General features: G+C 42.0%; 1 protein-coding gene across 1 annotated transcript in view; it reads right to left on the bottom strand.

Annotated features, from left to right (window-relative positions):
• Positions 1-7814: 7814 nt before the first annotated feature.
• MARCH6 (membrane associated ring-CH-type finger 6) overlaps positions 7815-17255 on the bottom strand; it is a 499681-nt gene continuing 490240 nt past the window's right edge. The window contains exon 21 of the mRNA XM_018566614.1: positions 7815-8123. Within this exon, the coding sequence (XP_018422116.1) occupies positions 8027-8123 (97 nt within the window). The 3' untranslated portion in view covers positions 7815-8026. The remainder of the gene's footprint in view (positions 8124-17255) is intronic.

Genomic DNA, 17255 nt, shown 5'->3' with positions numbered 1-17255 from the left:
ATTATGTATCTATTCCTGAAAGTGACCTGATATTAAGGTATCAGGTGTCTGAAAAAGGTTAACCCTAAACTCTGAAAGGGCGCCATTTATTGATACTCTCTGTACCTGTTCCTTTAGCCAGTTCTCTATCCACACACCCTTCCATCTATGCCCATAGACCTCAGCTTGCTTGTATAACAACGCTTGCTTGTGTGGTACCATACCAAAAGCCTTTGAGAAATCCAGATATACCACATCCACAGACCTCCCACCATCCAGATCTCTACTTACCCCCTCGTAGAAAGTTAGCAGGTTAGTTTGACAGGAACGGTCTTCCCTAAACCAATGCTGATTATTACTAACTATGCCATTACCCTGAACAAAGTCTACTAAGTGGTCCTTAATCATTCCCTCTAACAGTTTACAAACTACCGATGTAAGACTAACTGGTCTGTAGTTCCCAGGTTGGCATCTTGCCCCTTATTTCAATATAGGAACTACCGTAGCCCTCCGCCCGTCATTAAAGAGTCCTTAAAAATGATGAATAATGGTTTTGTTATAACCTCACTCAGTACCTTAAGTATCTTGGAATGCAGGTTATCTGGTCCCAATGCTTTATTTGCATTTAGTAGCTTAAGTCTTTGTTGTATCCCGGTTTCCGTCAACCACTGCGGTATATTTTTTGTTGAACTATGTGTTTTATCTTGACCATTAAACCCGTCTTTTTCGTGAGTGTATACTGAGGAGAAAAAAAGTATTCAGCACTTCGGCCCTCTCCTTGTCATTTGTGAGTAACTTCCCGTTTTCGTCCTTGCAATGGCAATTGCAAGTGTTCAGCACTTCGGCCCTCTCCTTGTCATTTGTGAGTAACTTCCCGTTTTCGTCCTTGCAATGGCAATATGTAATGTGTTTTTAAAACATTCCCACTTTTGGTCCGAGTTCAGCTTGTGAAATAATTTTTCCCATTTGATGTCCCCCACTAGGTGGTGCAGTTTATCAAAGTTACCCTTTCTGAAATGTAGGGTTCTTGTCCGTCCAGCCCGCTTCCCTTTCCTGTGTTAAATATTGAAAGTAATCACATTGTGATCACTATTACCCAATGTCTAACCAATTACAATATCCTCAATTAGTTCTGCATTATTAGTAATGATTAAATCTAGGATGGCATTTTTCCTAGTTGGAACCTCAACCATCTGCTCCATGAAATTGTCTCTCAACATGTTCAGAAATTGGCCCGCCTTTGTCGAACCTGAGGTACCATTAACCCAATTAATGTCTGGGTAATTGAAGTCGCCCATCACTACTACATTGCCCTGCTTCCCAGCTATTTCTATTTGGGAGTGTAGATGAGCCTCCTCCCCTATATTTGGTGGTTTATAGCAAACACCCACAATAAGTTTACGCCCAGTGTCCATCATATCTAATTCTAGCCATAAGGATTCCACGTGATATCATCTAATTAGTACAGCGTACATGATTAGTAGCCCAATCATGTACGCTGTTTAGCCAGGTTTCCGCTATTCCCACTAATTCGAAGTCCTCTTCGAGCAACATAAGTTCAAGCTCTTCTACTTTATTAGCTAGACTCCGGGCGTTGGTGTACATACATTTAATTCCTGAATTGTTATTGGACAAAAGTTTACTTCTTACTTGTTTCCCATAATTTTTTTCGTTTGGCCCTGATATTGGTTGTTCATTATTAATTATATTAATTTGGGCCATAGGTTGTACTATATTGTCTGAATTGACACTGTTCACTGGAGCGAGCCAACTATTTTCCCCTTTATTATTTTCCTCTGTTTTTTTTGTATCCATGTTTACTTTTTCTCCATTTAAGTTATGTAATTTTATCTTTATACCCTCCCCCCCTTATCTAGTTTAAAAGCTCCTCCAGTCTTTTAACCATTTCCCCCCGAGGAATGCTGCACCTTCCCCATTAAGATGGAGCCCGTCTCGGCTGAAGAGCCTGTAACCGACTGAGAAGTCAGCCCAGTTCTCCAGCAAACCAAAGCCCTCCTTCCGACACCAGCTCCGGAGCCACTTGTTAAGTTCCCTCAACTCGCGCTGTCTGTCCGGAGTGGCTTGTGGCACGGGCAGTATCTCAGAGAATACTACCGTGGAGGTCCTTTTCTTCATCCTTGCACCTAGGTCTCTGAACTCCTTTTTTAGAACACTCCAATTTCCTCCTATGTTGTCATTGGTGCCGATGTGCACCATGACAGCGGGGTCATGCCCAACCCCATCTAGTAATCTGTCAATTCGTTCCGCAATGTGTCGAACACGCGCCCCCGGTAAGCAGCACACTGCTCAATGCTCACGGTCCCGATGACAGATTACCCTTTCCGTCCGCTTGATGATGGAGTCCCCAACCACCAAGATCTGCCTCTCCTGACCCTCCATCCTCCTTCCATTCTCGCTGGAGCAATCACTCCCCCTAAGGATAAAGGAGGTGTCCTGCTCCAGCAGTGTCCCCCCTGAGCTGTTATCCCCAACATTCTGCAACCTGGCATATTTGTTGGGGTAAATCAGTTCAGGGCTGACCTCTCTCGCACTCTTCCCCCTTCCCCTCCTTCGAACGGTAACCCAGCAGCCCACCTCTGGGTCCTGCTCCTCCAAACCCGCCTCCTCTTCTAGACCACCCTCCACCACAGCCTGCTGCGTGACTCCTTTCCATGTTGGTTATGCTCCTTAGTGTTGCCAGTTTGTTGTTTAGATCCAGAATCTGGGTTTCCAAACAAACAACTCGCTCACATGTAGCGCAAATGTATTCCCCCTTGAACGCATGTTCCAGAAAAGCATACATTGCGCACAACATGCACCTGGTTGCATACCCACTCATGGAAGACATTATTATAATTCCCCCTTTATTAATTTTTTTATTTTATAATTAAGATAAAATTTATATTTTACCCTGTGATTAAATTCAATTACACTCCTGCCTTGGGATTAATTTCCAGGTGCACATGGGCAGTAGGGATCCGTAGCACCTTTCCTCCAGCCACCCATACGGCCACTGAGCGTCCTGTTCTTTCATCTAAGGTGACCATCTGGGGCTGAATCAGGGTGATAGTAGCGCCGCTGTCTCTTAATCCCTGGGCTGGCCGACCGTTGATCCACACAGCCTGGCGATGATGTTGGCGATAGTCAGCTGCTGCCCCATTCTCTGATTATTATACCCTGAATCTCCTCCCTCTGATTTCCATGCTCAAGAGTAGACTGGTTGCATGGAAGCATTCAAGCATCTACCATTGCCTTTGATTGGGAAAGTAAACTTATTGAAAATCCTTCCTGTTTTCTTTTATTTCCTTTGTATCTCTCCTGTCTCGGTGCCTGTGACTTTCTTTGGAAGGGTGAATGGTTTATTCCAGACTTTTCTGTGGGGATCCCAGGTGCCCAGGATTAAAACTGGTACACTGCAAGCTCCATGGACCAGGGGGGGATTAGCATTGCCAGATTTGAAAAGGTATTACCTAGCTGGGCAGATGGTGGTGGCGCATAGGTGATGATTTTGCGATGTTCCTGGAGGTGGCTAGCTTGGGCTCATATGAGGCTTTATCCTCTCTCCTATGTCATGGCTGTAGGGTCACCTTCAATGATTGCTACTTTGAAAGCCTGGGAGCATATTTGCTCTCTTTTATATCCGTACCAAACTACTTATTCGCATCATATTCCTTTAGGAATCCTAATCTTATGCACTTTTACAATATTCCAGATTATCATGTCTGGGTGCAGAAAGGGGGTGAAAACGATAAGAGGATATTGTGCATGACCTCTTGATGCGTTAAAGGGAACATTTGGTTTGCCAAATTAGTTTTTTTCTGCTACCTGCAGATCCGTCATGCTTTTCAGGCTCAATTCTCTGGAGGCCCGAGTGTGTTTCAGGTAATAACATCATATCACATGTGCTGTGGGCTGCCCAGACTGGGCTCTGTTTTTGGGCCTGTTTATCACACTATGTACGGTGACTGTCGTTTTTCTGCACTTGACCAATGCCAGTCAGCGGCAAGTAAGTACAGAAAATGATTGTTTTCTATGTGGCCCGTTCGGACTACATTCCAACCTTCAGGTGAGTATGTTTATATTTTTCCTGCAATGCACCAGAACTTACCTAGGTCGCCTAGGAAAATCGAAAAAAAAAAAAAAAAGCGTGGGGTTCCCACCAAATCCTTTAGGTAGGAATTTTAGGGGGGACCCCATGCCAAAACCAGACCCTTGATCTGAGCAGCAGCCTGGCAGAGCAGGAAAGGGGGGACAATTGTGCGCCCCTCCCGCACCATACCAGGCCACTTGCCCTCAACATGGGGCAGAGTCCTCATGTTGATGAGGACAAGGGCCTCTTCCCTACAACCCTGGCCTGATGGCTATGGGGGTCTGGGTGCAGGGGGGCCTATCTGAATCTAAGTGCCCCCTTTCATAAGGGGCACACGATCATCCCTCCCCCCTTTCCTGCTGTGCCAGGCTGCTGCTCGGATCAAGGGTCTGGTAGGAATTTGGGGGGACCCCATGCTGGTTTTTTTAGATTTTCACATTTAAACAACATAATAAAATGTATCCAAATATATTCAAATTGAACAAAAATGAGAAGGAATGGCTCAGTCACGGACCTGCTCCAATTCTCTGTGGCGGCTGCCCGAATGCTTATCCCCCGTCATTGGAATTCCATATTTCCCCCGACCATTCAGTGGATTGCTAAATTGTGCTCTATAATGCACTTCGAAGAGTTGACGGCTCATCTCCATGATCGTCAGCCTCAATGTACGACCTTGTGGACCCATTAGATTTGGTAGATGGAAACTGCCAGGCTGCTGCTCAGAACAAAGCTCCATTGCATCGCTGAAATGCCTATGGCACTGAACTACTGGCCTCTCTGTAACATTGGGCCATCCTTCTCCCTGTTTCTTCTCTGACCTCATGTCTGTCTCCCTATCTGTCTGCTTTTTCTCTTCTGCTTTCTCTTTCTTTGCTGTTCTATTCTTCTGTCTTTTCTCCTTCTCCCTAAATGTTATTTTCTCTCCCTCTTTCTTTTTTGCCTATACATATGGCTTAAGGTCGGTTCCTTTTTCTTACCCACCTTTTTACCATGGGGTGTAACCCCTTCAACAGGTTGTAGCATTAACTCATCTTATACAGTTGCAAGTGCCATGGCCACCTTGTTATTACCTGCTGTCTAGGCTTTATGCATCCTAATTCATGATGTTATTCTAAATCTAGCTTGTGCTTGTTTGCTCATGTACTGTATTTATTTTTCCACTTATTGATGTCTTTGGTTTAAAATGTTTAATAAACTATTATTTAAAAAAAAAAAACCAGAAAATATTTGGATCAATCAAACTAAAAACGGAAAAATTTAATTGATCCGAATTCGGAACTGGATTTGTAAAAAAAAATGTGAATCGATCCAAAACAAATTTGTTGAGCAAACTTAGGCGAACTGGGTTCACATCAAGCCCCAGCTCATTGCTAGTATCTGTCTGTGTAACATCAGATATCAAACACGAGGACGATGGGTCACTGACTCAAATCTGAACTTTTTTTTATAAATTGAGTATCTCAAAAAAATAATTTTGCCCACAAATAGAGTTTTTCATACATTTAACTTATGATATGATACCAATATAGACATTGTTGATCAAATGTATTAAAGTTTGAAATTCTCCTTTATTTTTAGGAAGTATGTATGATGTACAGAGCACAATGATGTCAGAGTGGGTTAAAGTTAAGTTAAAGATTATTTACTGTAACCCAAGAATATGGTACTTCTGTGCATGTCCTATCGCTTTTGTTTCTTTATGTTTTGAGTAGGGATGCAACGATACGAAGTACAGTACTCGGTACAAGTACATGTACCGACACATTTCGAGCTCCAAGACTAGACTAGAGAAAAATTCAAAAGTTAGGAGGCAGCTGTCATTTGTAAGGAGCACACGGAGCTCCTGGGATTTGTACATCTCTGTTTTAATGTATGATTTTGTTTTTATAAATATAAATAAAGGGATGCACCGATACCAGTTTTGCGAGTACTGGTACTTGCCCAAGTACTTACAAGTACGAGTACTGATACATTTTTGTATTATTGTCATGTGACAGTTTTTCTAAAACAATATCGATTAATGATTTCAGGACAGTGGTGGAGCGGAACAGCTAGGTCCCAGCTGCAACCGCTGCAACCCTGGTAGTTCTCATGAAAATGCCAAGTATCGGCATTGGTACTCGAAAGTATCAGTGCATCCCTAGTTTTGAGTGCATGATTTTGCTTTGTAATAACAGATATGTTTCATGTCTTTGTGAACATTTGTACTTTGGATTTACTTCAGCAGTTAGAATCCACTTCTGCATTCTGCCTGGCTTCTAGGAGTACTGAAAGGAAAACTTTCCTGAGAGAAACTCTGAGAATGTAATCACAGCCCTATGTTCTGCATATGGTTGAGTCACTAACACAGAATTGGTATACAGATAAGGACTACTGATTTTTTCGGACATTTCCCAAAATGCATATTTGTTTCAGGACAGTGAAGTCAGCATAACAGCCAGGAAACAAGCATTTTCAGAAAGTGGTCAGCATTGGCAGCCTCCATATTTCTTTTAATAAAATTGTGAACATTATATTGACAACTGTGTCTTTGAAAGTTTATGGGACAAAGCATACAGTAATTTTTCTGTTATGTAGTTATGGAGCCAAAAAAAATCACTAAAGAAGCTAAAGAATAACTATACCCAAGAACAAAAATTTTACATAGTGCAGTTTACTAGTCCTTAGATGTGGTGGCTGCATTAGTTCACTTTGTTCAGAACATTTTTTTCAGCAAGTACAGAAAATACCTGTTGACCTTGGCAGAAATGCAGTGTCCTGGTTAGTTCCTTGTGCTGAAAAAAAAATGGAAAAAACCACGCTGTTCTCCTTTTGTAATGGCAGGTATACATGGGTGGCAACCATGGCTTACTGCGCAGATACAATGTGTTATTTATAGATACAATGTGTTATTTTACAGGATTACCAGGTGAAAAAAAGAGAAGCAGCCTGAGATTTGTTAGGACTCATCATAAAATCACAGCGAAGATTTGAGCCTGCCACCAGCAGGAAAAGCACGCTAGGTACTGCAAACTTGTGCGACAGATGCCTAATGACAAAAAGCCCATCTCTAATGGAGATGACTGACAAACCACAGTCCTAGCATTGTCTGACTGAACTCTGAAAGGGCGACCCAGTAGAAGATCAGTCCAGTGTGAGAGACATAGCTCCAGGATATTCGCTGGAAATCGGGATTCATCCTTGGACCAAAGGTCCTGTGCTGACAGCTGTACAGTCACTCCGCCCCAACGGTACAGCCTGGCCTCTGTCTTCACAATCTTCCAGTGCAACCATAGAAAAGGCTTCTCAGATAACAGCAAAGGAACTGCGTCTAGCAGATGGAGGGGTTGGCCATCAGAAGGGGCCATGTCTTTTGTACCCAGTGTTTTACTCCTGCAGCTGGCAGTATAATCCAGGGGCCAGATCTTCAGGGTTTTTGCTTTGTCCTTTAATGAATGGAATTTACGAATAGAAAACTAATGCAGGCACTTAGATGAGTCTAAGGGCTGGTAAGCTGCAATAAATACATTTTCTATTCTTGAGTTTATGTACATTTTAGGGACAACACTGGGCAGTTAGGCCTCTTTCACAAAAGTCAATATTTTTACTGTTTATCTTGCAGAAGAAACACTGCAGTAAGCAGAAAGAAAACACAGTAAAATGACAACTTAATTTAATAAATTAATAGACATTGTTGTTTCAGATTTAAAATTAAGATAGTCTGCTTCATTGGATACCCCACCCCCCAAATGTGTTCATGTACCAAAGACAAGATGGTAACTCTAACCAAATAAAAACATTTGCAAAGAAATTAATCACTGTCAGAGCTGAAAATACAACCCTGTGGTAGACAGTACATGTGAACTGTCCTTTAAGAAGTATGCTATATGACAATGAAATTAGTAAATGCCTTGAAAACAGACAAAGCAATTCAAAAAGTTCTGGAGGTTTATAATCCTTGGTCTTTCTTTTTTACTTCTAATCCTGCACTATTTGAAAAGGATGCGCTGAAGAGGTGGCGGTGGATTTGCTTGCCTTTCTTTCATAATTTACAAGACGCTGGCCAACAAGGTACCTAAAAGCAAGCAAACAAACATGTTAGACATAAAAAAAGAAAGGAGGGTGGATAAGAAGGGAGAAATGATTTAAATAAATAAAAAACTGTCAATGAAACCAACTTCCTAAATTGCTTATAAAACAGGTGTCACAAAAAAACCCAAACAAAAAAAACAAACACAATATAGAAGTAAGAAGAAAGGCTACTTTTATAGCTGTGCATTAATAAGAACCCATGAGATCAGAAATAAAGTGGCTGTCTTAGCTATTTTTTTATGTTCAGACTAAACTCCAGGATGGTCATTTTGATCTTAGCTTCAGTACCTACTGAGTCACTGATCTGGGACAAGCATGCAGGATGAGTGCTCAGATTTTTGAGACTTGGAACAAAGCAAAAGGATCGCCTCCATAGTGTAAAACAGATTTAATAAAGGTAAAGTACAGCTGGAAGTGTACTTACAAACAACAGTTAAAAACGAGCATTGAATGTGACGATCTAAAGTAGATCAAGATGGACAAATGAAAAAATGAAGTGGAAAATCGGAAGAGTAAGTGCTTAAGCCAAAGCCTTCTGGACAATGATCTTCTGCCGGTTGACGCGTTTCAGAGGTCAAACCCCTTTCATCAGAAACTTTTGAGACTTGACTGATTATATGCTTGTTTAAGGTCAGTAACTCACTATGTAGTGAGGCCGGAATCAAGATGACAGCCCTAGAGCCTGCAACTAGTCTGCTTCATCAAAAACAATTCAGCAATTGCAACTCCCAAATATCCATATTTGTGTTTACCATCATCAAACCCCAATTTTATGTGCTACATATTTACTTAAGTATATAAAAATATACTTACACACAAACTGTCATATTGAAATCCATCACACATATGTTGTTTATAGAGCAAAATGATCACCAGTTGAAGGGTGCATGAGATGCATAATTTTCCAAATATACAACAAATATGTGCAAAATTACCACACCTTGTAATCTGCATTGAAGGCCATCATGCATCATGAATAAAAACACCAAAATACACTCATGACTTGAAAGTCCTTATTCATATTCATGTCAAAAGAAAAAAACAAAATGTATTTTTTTCAGAAAAGGATACCTGGAAATAATAAACTGTATACTTACTTAATTTGAGTGCCTCTAAGTGCTTTCATTAGTATCACCCTCCATGGTCCTTGCAGCTCTCAATGGTTCCCCCTATTGGCCTATCCATTATCACTATTTCCTACAGTGACAAGTGAAGTCAGTAGAAGGAACTACTGAGGTTGTGAGGGACCACGGAGATTAACACTCCCAAAGTGTCAGGGGACCAGTTTTCTGCACTGGAGCAACGTTCAGTGGCAGAACAGGTAAGTAACCAGTCTCTTCTTTACAGGTATGTGCTTTGCAACATTGTTTGTGCTTTGAAACATTTTAATGTCTTTAACAAACATTTTTTGTTTTATCTGCATTATTTTAGTAGAATGGGTTCACCACCACTTCTGGGCTTCAGACCAAATGTACAGGCACACAACACAGAATGGGAATTTAGGGTAAAGCAAAAGGTTAATTTTAATGGCAGCTCAACAATCAGCATGTATTTTTCCCTTTTGCTCCCTCACCACTATGTCCACCCTCCAGGAGGTAAGAAACTTTGGGTAAAAATCAGTTTTCAATCCCTTACCACATTCCCCACTTGACAGCTTGGGTGCCTCAGCAGCTAGTCACTAAATACCAGTGCTGTCACACAAGTGGAAGGGGAGTGACACGGGGATGTACTTGCTCCATTTCCTACAGCTTCTGGAAGTAAAGGTAAGTATATGCTTTGGGGCTGCAATTAAACACATCTGGTGCTGTGTCCTACAAGGGCAAAGCTTAGGTTGACTTTAAGACGGCTGCCTAAAATTAGCCTAGTCAAAAATGGATTGTAACAAAGTAAGCAACATGATGTTTATAATAATTTAAATTAGAAAAGGTCACAAATACCAAACAATAGGCTATGCATAAGTGGATATGCAAATAGCCACATAAATATAGTATATCATACATCCCATACACCATATTAACCATTTGTGGACACTAGGTGTGTTACACACACCCAAAAACTCTATGTAGTATGTTCTTGACTTTCTGCCCTGCTGATGCGCTCCTGCAAGCCAGGAGCTCCTGTGAAAATATAGCAGCTATTTTATCTGCTGCTGTCAAAAAGACAAGACCTTCTGGCAGTGTTCAGAAGCATTGTTTGGACTGAAATAGACAGGAGCAAAGAAACATTGTTACCATTGGTGGGAGCACAGTAATCACCCCGAGCGCAACGCAGAAATCGCAAAAGCAGGCGCCGTGTTTTTGTCACAAAGACGGTGGAGAGATCACAAAGATCTCTCTGTGACCGGTTTAGCAATACAGAGCGCAGAAGCACTTGCCACATAAGATTCCTCACATAACAGCCGCAGTCCTCTGTGCCTGGAAAGCTGCAAGGGAGTGTTTGAGGTCAGGTACTGATGTTGGAGAAGGCCTGGCTCGCAGTCTCTGCTCTAATGCATCCCAAAGGTGTTCTATTGGGTTGAGTTCAGGACTCTGTGCAGGTCAGTCAAGTTCCTTCACCCCAAACTCGCTCATCCATGTCTTTATGGACCTTTCTGTGTGCAATGGTGCGCAGTCATGTTGGAACAGGATGGGGCCAACCTCAAAATGTTCACACAAAGTTTTAGTAGAAATTGTCCAAAATGTCTTGGTATGCTGATGCCTTAAGAGTTCCCTTCACTGAAACTAAGGGGCCAAGCCCAACTCCTGAAAAACAACCCCACACCATAATCCCCCCTCTACCAAACTTTACACTTGGCACAATGCAGTCAGGCAAATAACGTTCTCCTGTCAACCGCCAAACCCAGACACGTCCATCGGATTGCCAGACAGAGAAGTGTGATTTGTCACTCCAGAGAACAAATCTCCACTTCTCTATAGTCCAGTGGTGGCGTGATTTACACCACTGGATCCGACGCTTTGCATTGCACTTGGTGATGTAAAGCTTGGATGCAGCTGCTCAGCCATGGAAACGTATTTCATGAAGCTCTCTACGCACTGTTGTTGTGCCAATCTGAAGGCCACACGAAGTTTGGAGGTCTGTAGCTATTGACTCTGCAGACAGTTGGCGACTTCTGCACGCTTCAGCATGTGCTGACCCCGCTCTGTCAATTTACGTGGCCTACCACTTTGTGTCTGAGTTGCTGTTGTTCCCAGTTGCTTCACTAACTAATAATACACTAACAATTGACCGTGGAATATTTAGTAGCAATGAAATTTCACGGAACACTCCAATGATTTGGAGGGGTGTCCTAATACTTTTGGCAATATAGTGTATGTTTAGAGACATTTATTATCTAGTCACAATGGGGCACTGATGTACATAATAACATTCTTCTATTCGGATGTGCAATCGCTTTCCAGTGCATCACACATTTCATCTTGCGGTCTGAATAGGTAATGATGTAAACCAGATTCTTAGCGCTACAATTAAAAAATGAATGTATACAGAACATCTCATTCATCACTACAGATTGAACGATTTTAGTCTTAGCAAGGAATTTACAATAGCAAAATGTATTATAGGAGAACTATGGGGTTAGGGCTTTTCCCCATAGTTCTCCTAAGGGTAACGGGAGGACACAAACTAGCATCCTCCCGTCACCCTAAGCTCAGTATACTACGAGCTACAGCGGTATACTGAGATGCCGCAGCTGAAACGGATCCCGACAATTATGTCTGGATCCGCCCAGCTGCGTGAGTGACAGCTGGCTCTGCCTATCTAGAGGCAGAGCCAGCTGTACCCGCCCCCTCCCCCGTCTGATCCACCAGTCAGCGCTGGAGGATCGGAGCGGGGAGGGGGGAATCCAGTCTCTCCCCTGTCACGACTATCTGCTGTGACAAGATCGAGAAGTGAGCGAACGCCGGTATGTGCTCGCTCACTTCCCGATCTACTGAGCCGACCTGCGACAGTTTCATTGTCACAGGTCGGCTAGAACTATGAGGATGAGTGAAAATCACTCACCTCATAGTTCTCCTTTAAGCCCACATTTGAAAGACCCCTTTACCTTAAGTCAGATATCAGATTTAATTTTTGTATGAAAAAGGCTAGGTGAAACAAGTGATCCCAATGTATCCCAATTATCCTAGAAGATAATTCTAGCCCTCTTGTAATATAGTATGTAACTGACGATCCCTATGTAAAATGGGTAAATTATGCGCAACACTTTGTGTGATAGCTGCATACTCAGTGGCAGAACTTTGATAGTGTATGGTGGGTGACAATTAGTAGCAAGCAATGTTGAATTGCCAAAGGTTAAAGTAATCAGAGTCCTTGTTTTAGGATCACCTCATAGAGACAAATTAAGAAAGTATATACTTACCTGATAACATACACTGGAATAACTCAGATTCAACTAATTTGTCTGACATACTTTGTAAAGTTACTTAAAATGATATTAAAGTCAAAAGGTGTTAAGCTTTTTACGATGTTGACTACATCACTTATCATGGATGCTGCTCCTTGATGGTATCAACAACAGAATTTTGTGATTGGATTGTGTAAAAATATCCGTCCCCTTATCCTAGAGAGGCCCCCAAATTCATTGTGTAGCTGACTATAATAGGGTTATGGCACCACCTTCAGGAGTAGGACATGAGGCAAAAACCCAAAGCAAAGCCTAGGGGAGGCCCCCGATGGTGGCCAACTCCCTCATCTTCTAGAGGCAGCTCAGTTAGTCAGAGGCAGTACATAAATAACTGAACACAGGAAACAACAGAGAACACAGAGAAAAAGATTTTATGGTGAGTAGAGATTTTTAAATCTTTGACTATAGGGACGTCCCATACCAGAGTCTACGGTAGGGTGAGAAACTAAACAATTCCCCTAATGCAGGAACAGTACAATACCATCTATTAGATACGCAAGCTGTGAACGGAATATGAAAACCCTTCCACAGAAGCGGTCCCCAGACATAGAAACATACAAGCACTTGATTCAGTCAAACAAGCATGCTTGGAGATGGTCAGATTTGCAATCAAGGCCATTAACTGTGAGAAAACACGCAAGGCATGTGATACATCTGAATAATGTAGAGAAAAATATTTCTGAGGCACTAAAGCCGGACATAGAGATGAGGTAACTATATCCCGACAGATGTAGAAGAAGAAATCACGTTAGGAAAGGAGGTGGCACTGGGCCTACACACCTGTGTAGGACCACTTGCACTTGTCACAAGACTACTGGTTCCACCTGGATGAGGCGATATATGCATTGTCTAACTAAATGTGGGTAAGAAGATCCCCCAGCCAGGTGATCCAGTGATGCAGGTAAAACCATGTTGCTCACGCCTCCCAAAGATGAAGCGGGAAATGGGATTACCCCAATGACCAAGTCCCCTGCACCATAAGGTGTCAGGGGGCCTCCCCCAAGGCATCTGTAGTGAGGATCTTCTGACTTCATGGACAGAAGATGTCCATTTCTTCAACAGTTGCCAAAACAACTCACATTGGAAGCCCTGGCGAGCTGCCAGGTTATCGCAAGAGCACGTACGCTGGTGAGTAATTGTGCTGTGGATGACATGCCAAATAGCAGGGCCCAAAAACGGCAAATGCGCACGAGTAAAAAAAGTGTTTCTGCACTGGTAAAGGGGACATGCATTAATGCATCCAGACATCCAAAGAGGATTCTTAAAAATGCAATCAGACCGAGACAGACCAGGTGTATTCTAGGCGGAAAATATGGGTCACCTTCAGTAATGGATTCTGCCAAAAAAACAATAACATGGGAATAGGGAAAATCTGTCCAGAATCTGAACCCAGTACCCCAGCACTAAAGGCAGAAATGCTAACCACTAAGCCACGGTGCTGCTCAACGGTGTGCTGAAGAGGTATAAATATTCTGAGGGTCTCCAAAGGAGCCCAGGCAGGGTAGCAAATCTAGCAGATTCCACAGGTTGCTCTATACATTTAAATTGGCTAACACTGCAACAGCAAGAGCTGACAGAACAACTTGAAGCCTAACAAACATGCCAGCTGCCGGCGACTCCAAAAGAGCAGAAGAAGCTAGTAAGGATTTGCGAGACCCTTCATGAAAGGCAGATAAGCCTGAAGGCAGAACAGATATTGACTCTGCAGTAGAAGATAGTTGCATAGTATTTTATTTGAGGTTGAAAAAAGACACCGGTCCATCAAGTTCAACCTTTGTGTGTGTGCATGTCACTTGTGCTTGCGTGCGTGTGTATAAGAGTCCCTGTGTGGTCTAATATTTAAGTGTAGTTCTAAAGTTTGGACTGCTGTTAGTGTTGGGAAGGGTGCTTTTTAAAGGAAAAACTACAACCAATACACGTGGCTTACAACCCCAGTTAATGATAGCAGTGCAAAGTTATAAAGAGTAATGTAGTTTACCTCTCATGTGAGCTTTGTTATAGTACAGTAAGTGGTTTATGGATCCTTCCTTTATACAACCTGCATTGAGAAAAGCAACGCAATTTAGAACGGGTACTCTTTAACTGGAAAATCGATGGTAGAGAAGGTGCCGACAAATCACATTGAACTATCCTACTCCGTTAAATACAAACGTGTGGGGCTGTCTGTTACAGCCGGAAACCAGGGGTGAGTACTCACTTTTAGGGGAATGTATTGATCTCAATACACTCCCCAAATATTTGAGACATTTCGTTATTTTTCTTCACTTGGAATGGATTGAAAACACCACAGAGACTTTTTTCTGCTAATGTTTTATTATTTCCAAAAAAACTTTATCTTTTGAAAGTTTTGCACAAGAGATTACTTACCGTACTTATTTTTTATTATAGAAATACATCACTTACAGTTTGCAAACGAGATATTTAATTACATTCACTTTGATCACAGAGGAAAATATCTTTATAATAACACTTTGTTCACGGAAACAATTTTCGTCACCCACGATTGACGTATTTGAGCACGTTGGTTGCATGTTAAATTTGGTTTACATTGTCTAATTATATGATACATTAAATTAATATTCATTAACTTTGACCACTTATGGTAGTCACGTATGATATGTTAACTTGACACTATATTTACGGAAAAGTATTTCAACTTATGGTTTGATTAATCCAGCGCTTTTTTGTTTTATATCAGATAATTGGTGTATATGTATATACACATGTATTCACATTAGAGTAATTAGCGGTTTATTTATTTTATATTCAAAACTAATATTTAAGTGTACCTGTACCTGTAGTGTATGATACAGTCTCTTAGGATGGAATCTAATTGATTTTTAAACAAATCAATATTCTTTGCAGATACCACTGCTTGCGGCAGAGTTCCAAAATTTTACTGCTCTATTTATCCACAAAGATGCCCCTACGCACTTTGTGGATAAATCTTTTATCTTCTTTTTTTAAGTGGTGGCCTCTAGTCCTTGTTACGGAGTTTACAGTAAAAAGTTTAGTGCCGATGTTACCACTTTACATTTTGTAGAACAAAATCATGTCCCCTCTAAATTTCCTCACTTCCAGAGTGAACAAGTTTAAATTTAGCAACCTTGTCTCGTAATCTTCATCCTCCAGCCCCTTAATTAGCTTGGTTGCTCTTCTTTGGACCTTCTCCAGCTCAATGTACATCTTTTCTCTGGACCCGTGACCAAAACTGAACCGCATATTCAAGATGAGGCCGAACCAGTGATCTATATCTATAAAGTGGCAGCATTATTGTTTTGTGTCTGCAGTACATTCCCTTTTTAATACAAGACAGTACTCTGCTCGCTTTGTTTGCTGCCGCCTGGCATTGCGTGCTGTTATTGAATCTGCGGTCAATTATGACTCCCAAATCTTTTTCCATTTCTGAGTTCCCTAGTGGAGTACTCATTTATGTGTATTCCACTTGTCTATTTTTAACCTCAAAGTGCATTACTGTACATTAAACCTCATCTGCCATGTATTTGCCCAGTCCCCTATTTTATCCAGATCCTCCTGCACTGTTATAATGTCTATGCTAGTGTCAATTACCCTCCCAATTTTAGTATCATATGCAAACACAGAAACGTGGCTATTTTCTGTGAATTTTAATAAACAAGTTAAATAGTATTGGGCCTAGCACAGAACCCTGGGGCATGCCACTCTCAACCTTAGACCAATGTGTAAAAGAGTCATTTATCAATACTATCTGGACACATTCCTGTAACCAATTCTCTATCCATGTACACATCATTTCATCTATGCCCATCGATTTAAGCTTGTGTATTAAGCATTTATGTGGTACTGTGTCAAACAGGGGCGTCCCGAGGCTGGGTGACACCCGGAGCAGTAACCGAGTGTCACCCCGCCGAGACGTCACTGCGCATGCGCGTGACGTCATCGCACACGCGCGGCAGCATTCTGATACCTGCCGGCGGCCATCTTGGTGATGGACGCCGGCAGAGAGAGGAGGGGACAGACACCCGGCGAGATAAGGTATGTCGCCGGGTTCCCTCCTCTCTCCTGATACTGTCGGCGTTCGGTCCATGACCGAGCGCCCGACTTTTCAGAGGGGGGTGACACCAAAATTAGTCATTTTGGTGTCACCCCTCCAATGGTGTCACCCAGGTGTGGGCCGCACCCCCCTTGTGACGCCACTGGCCTCAAATGCTTTTGCAAAATCCAGGTATACTACATCCACTTGTTTCTCTATCCAGAGCTCTACTCACTTCTTCGTAGAATGTTAATAGGTTGGTCTGACAAGAACGGTCCTTCCTAAATCCGTGCTGATTATCATTTATTATACAATTGCCATGAACAAAATCCACTAAATAGTTATTTATCATTCCCTCTAATAGCTTGCATACTATTGATGTTAGACTGACTCGTTTGCAGTTCCCAGGTTGGCATCTTGAACCTTTTTTGAATACTGGTACTACTGTAGCTTTCTGCCAGTCACTTGATACCCTACCGTTCATTATGGAGTCCTTGAAAATGGAGGAAAATTGATCTCGCTATAACCTAGCTGAGTTCTTTAAGTAACTTGGGATGCAGGTTAACTGGTCCTAATGCTTCATTTGCGTTAAGTTTTTTAAGTCTTTGTTGAACACCGGCTACTGTCAACCACTGCGGTAACTTACGCACTGAGCTACTCACATTCTTTTCTCCATTAAATCCGTCTTTTTCCTGAGTGTA

The sequence above is a fragment of the Nanorana parkeri genome, unplaced genomic scaffold (genome assembly GCF_000935625.1).
Source record: "Nanorana parkeri isolate BGI_ZX_2015 unplaced genomic scaffold, ASM93562v1 scaffold963, whole genome shotgun sequence".
In the NCBI taxonomy this organism is placed as follows: Eukaryota; Metazoa; Chordata; class Amphibia; order Anura; family Dicroglossidae; genus Nanorana; species Nanorana parkeri.
The sequence above is the reverse complement of the archived record's forward strand: the minus strand, read 5'-3'. Positions and strand labels throughout refer to the sequence as shown.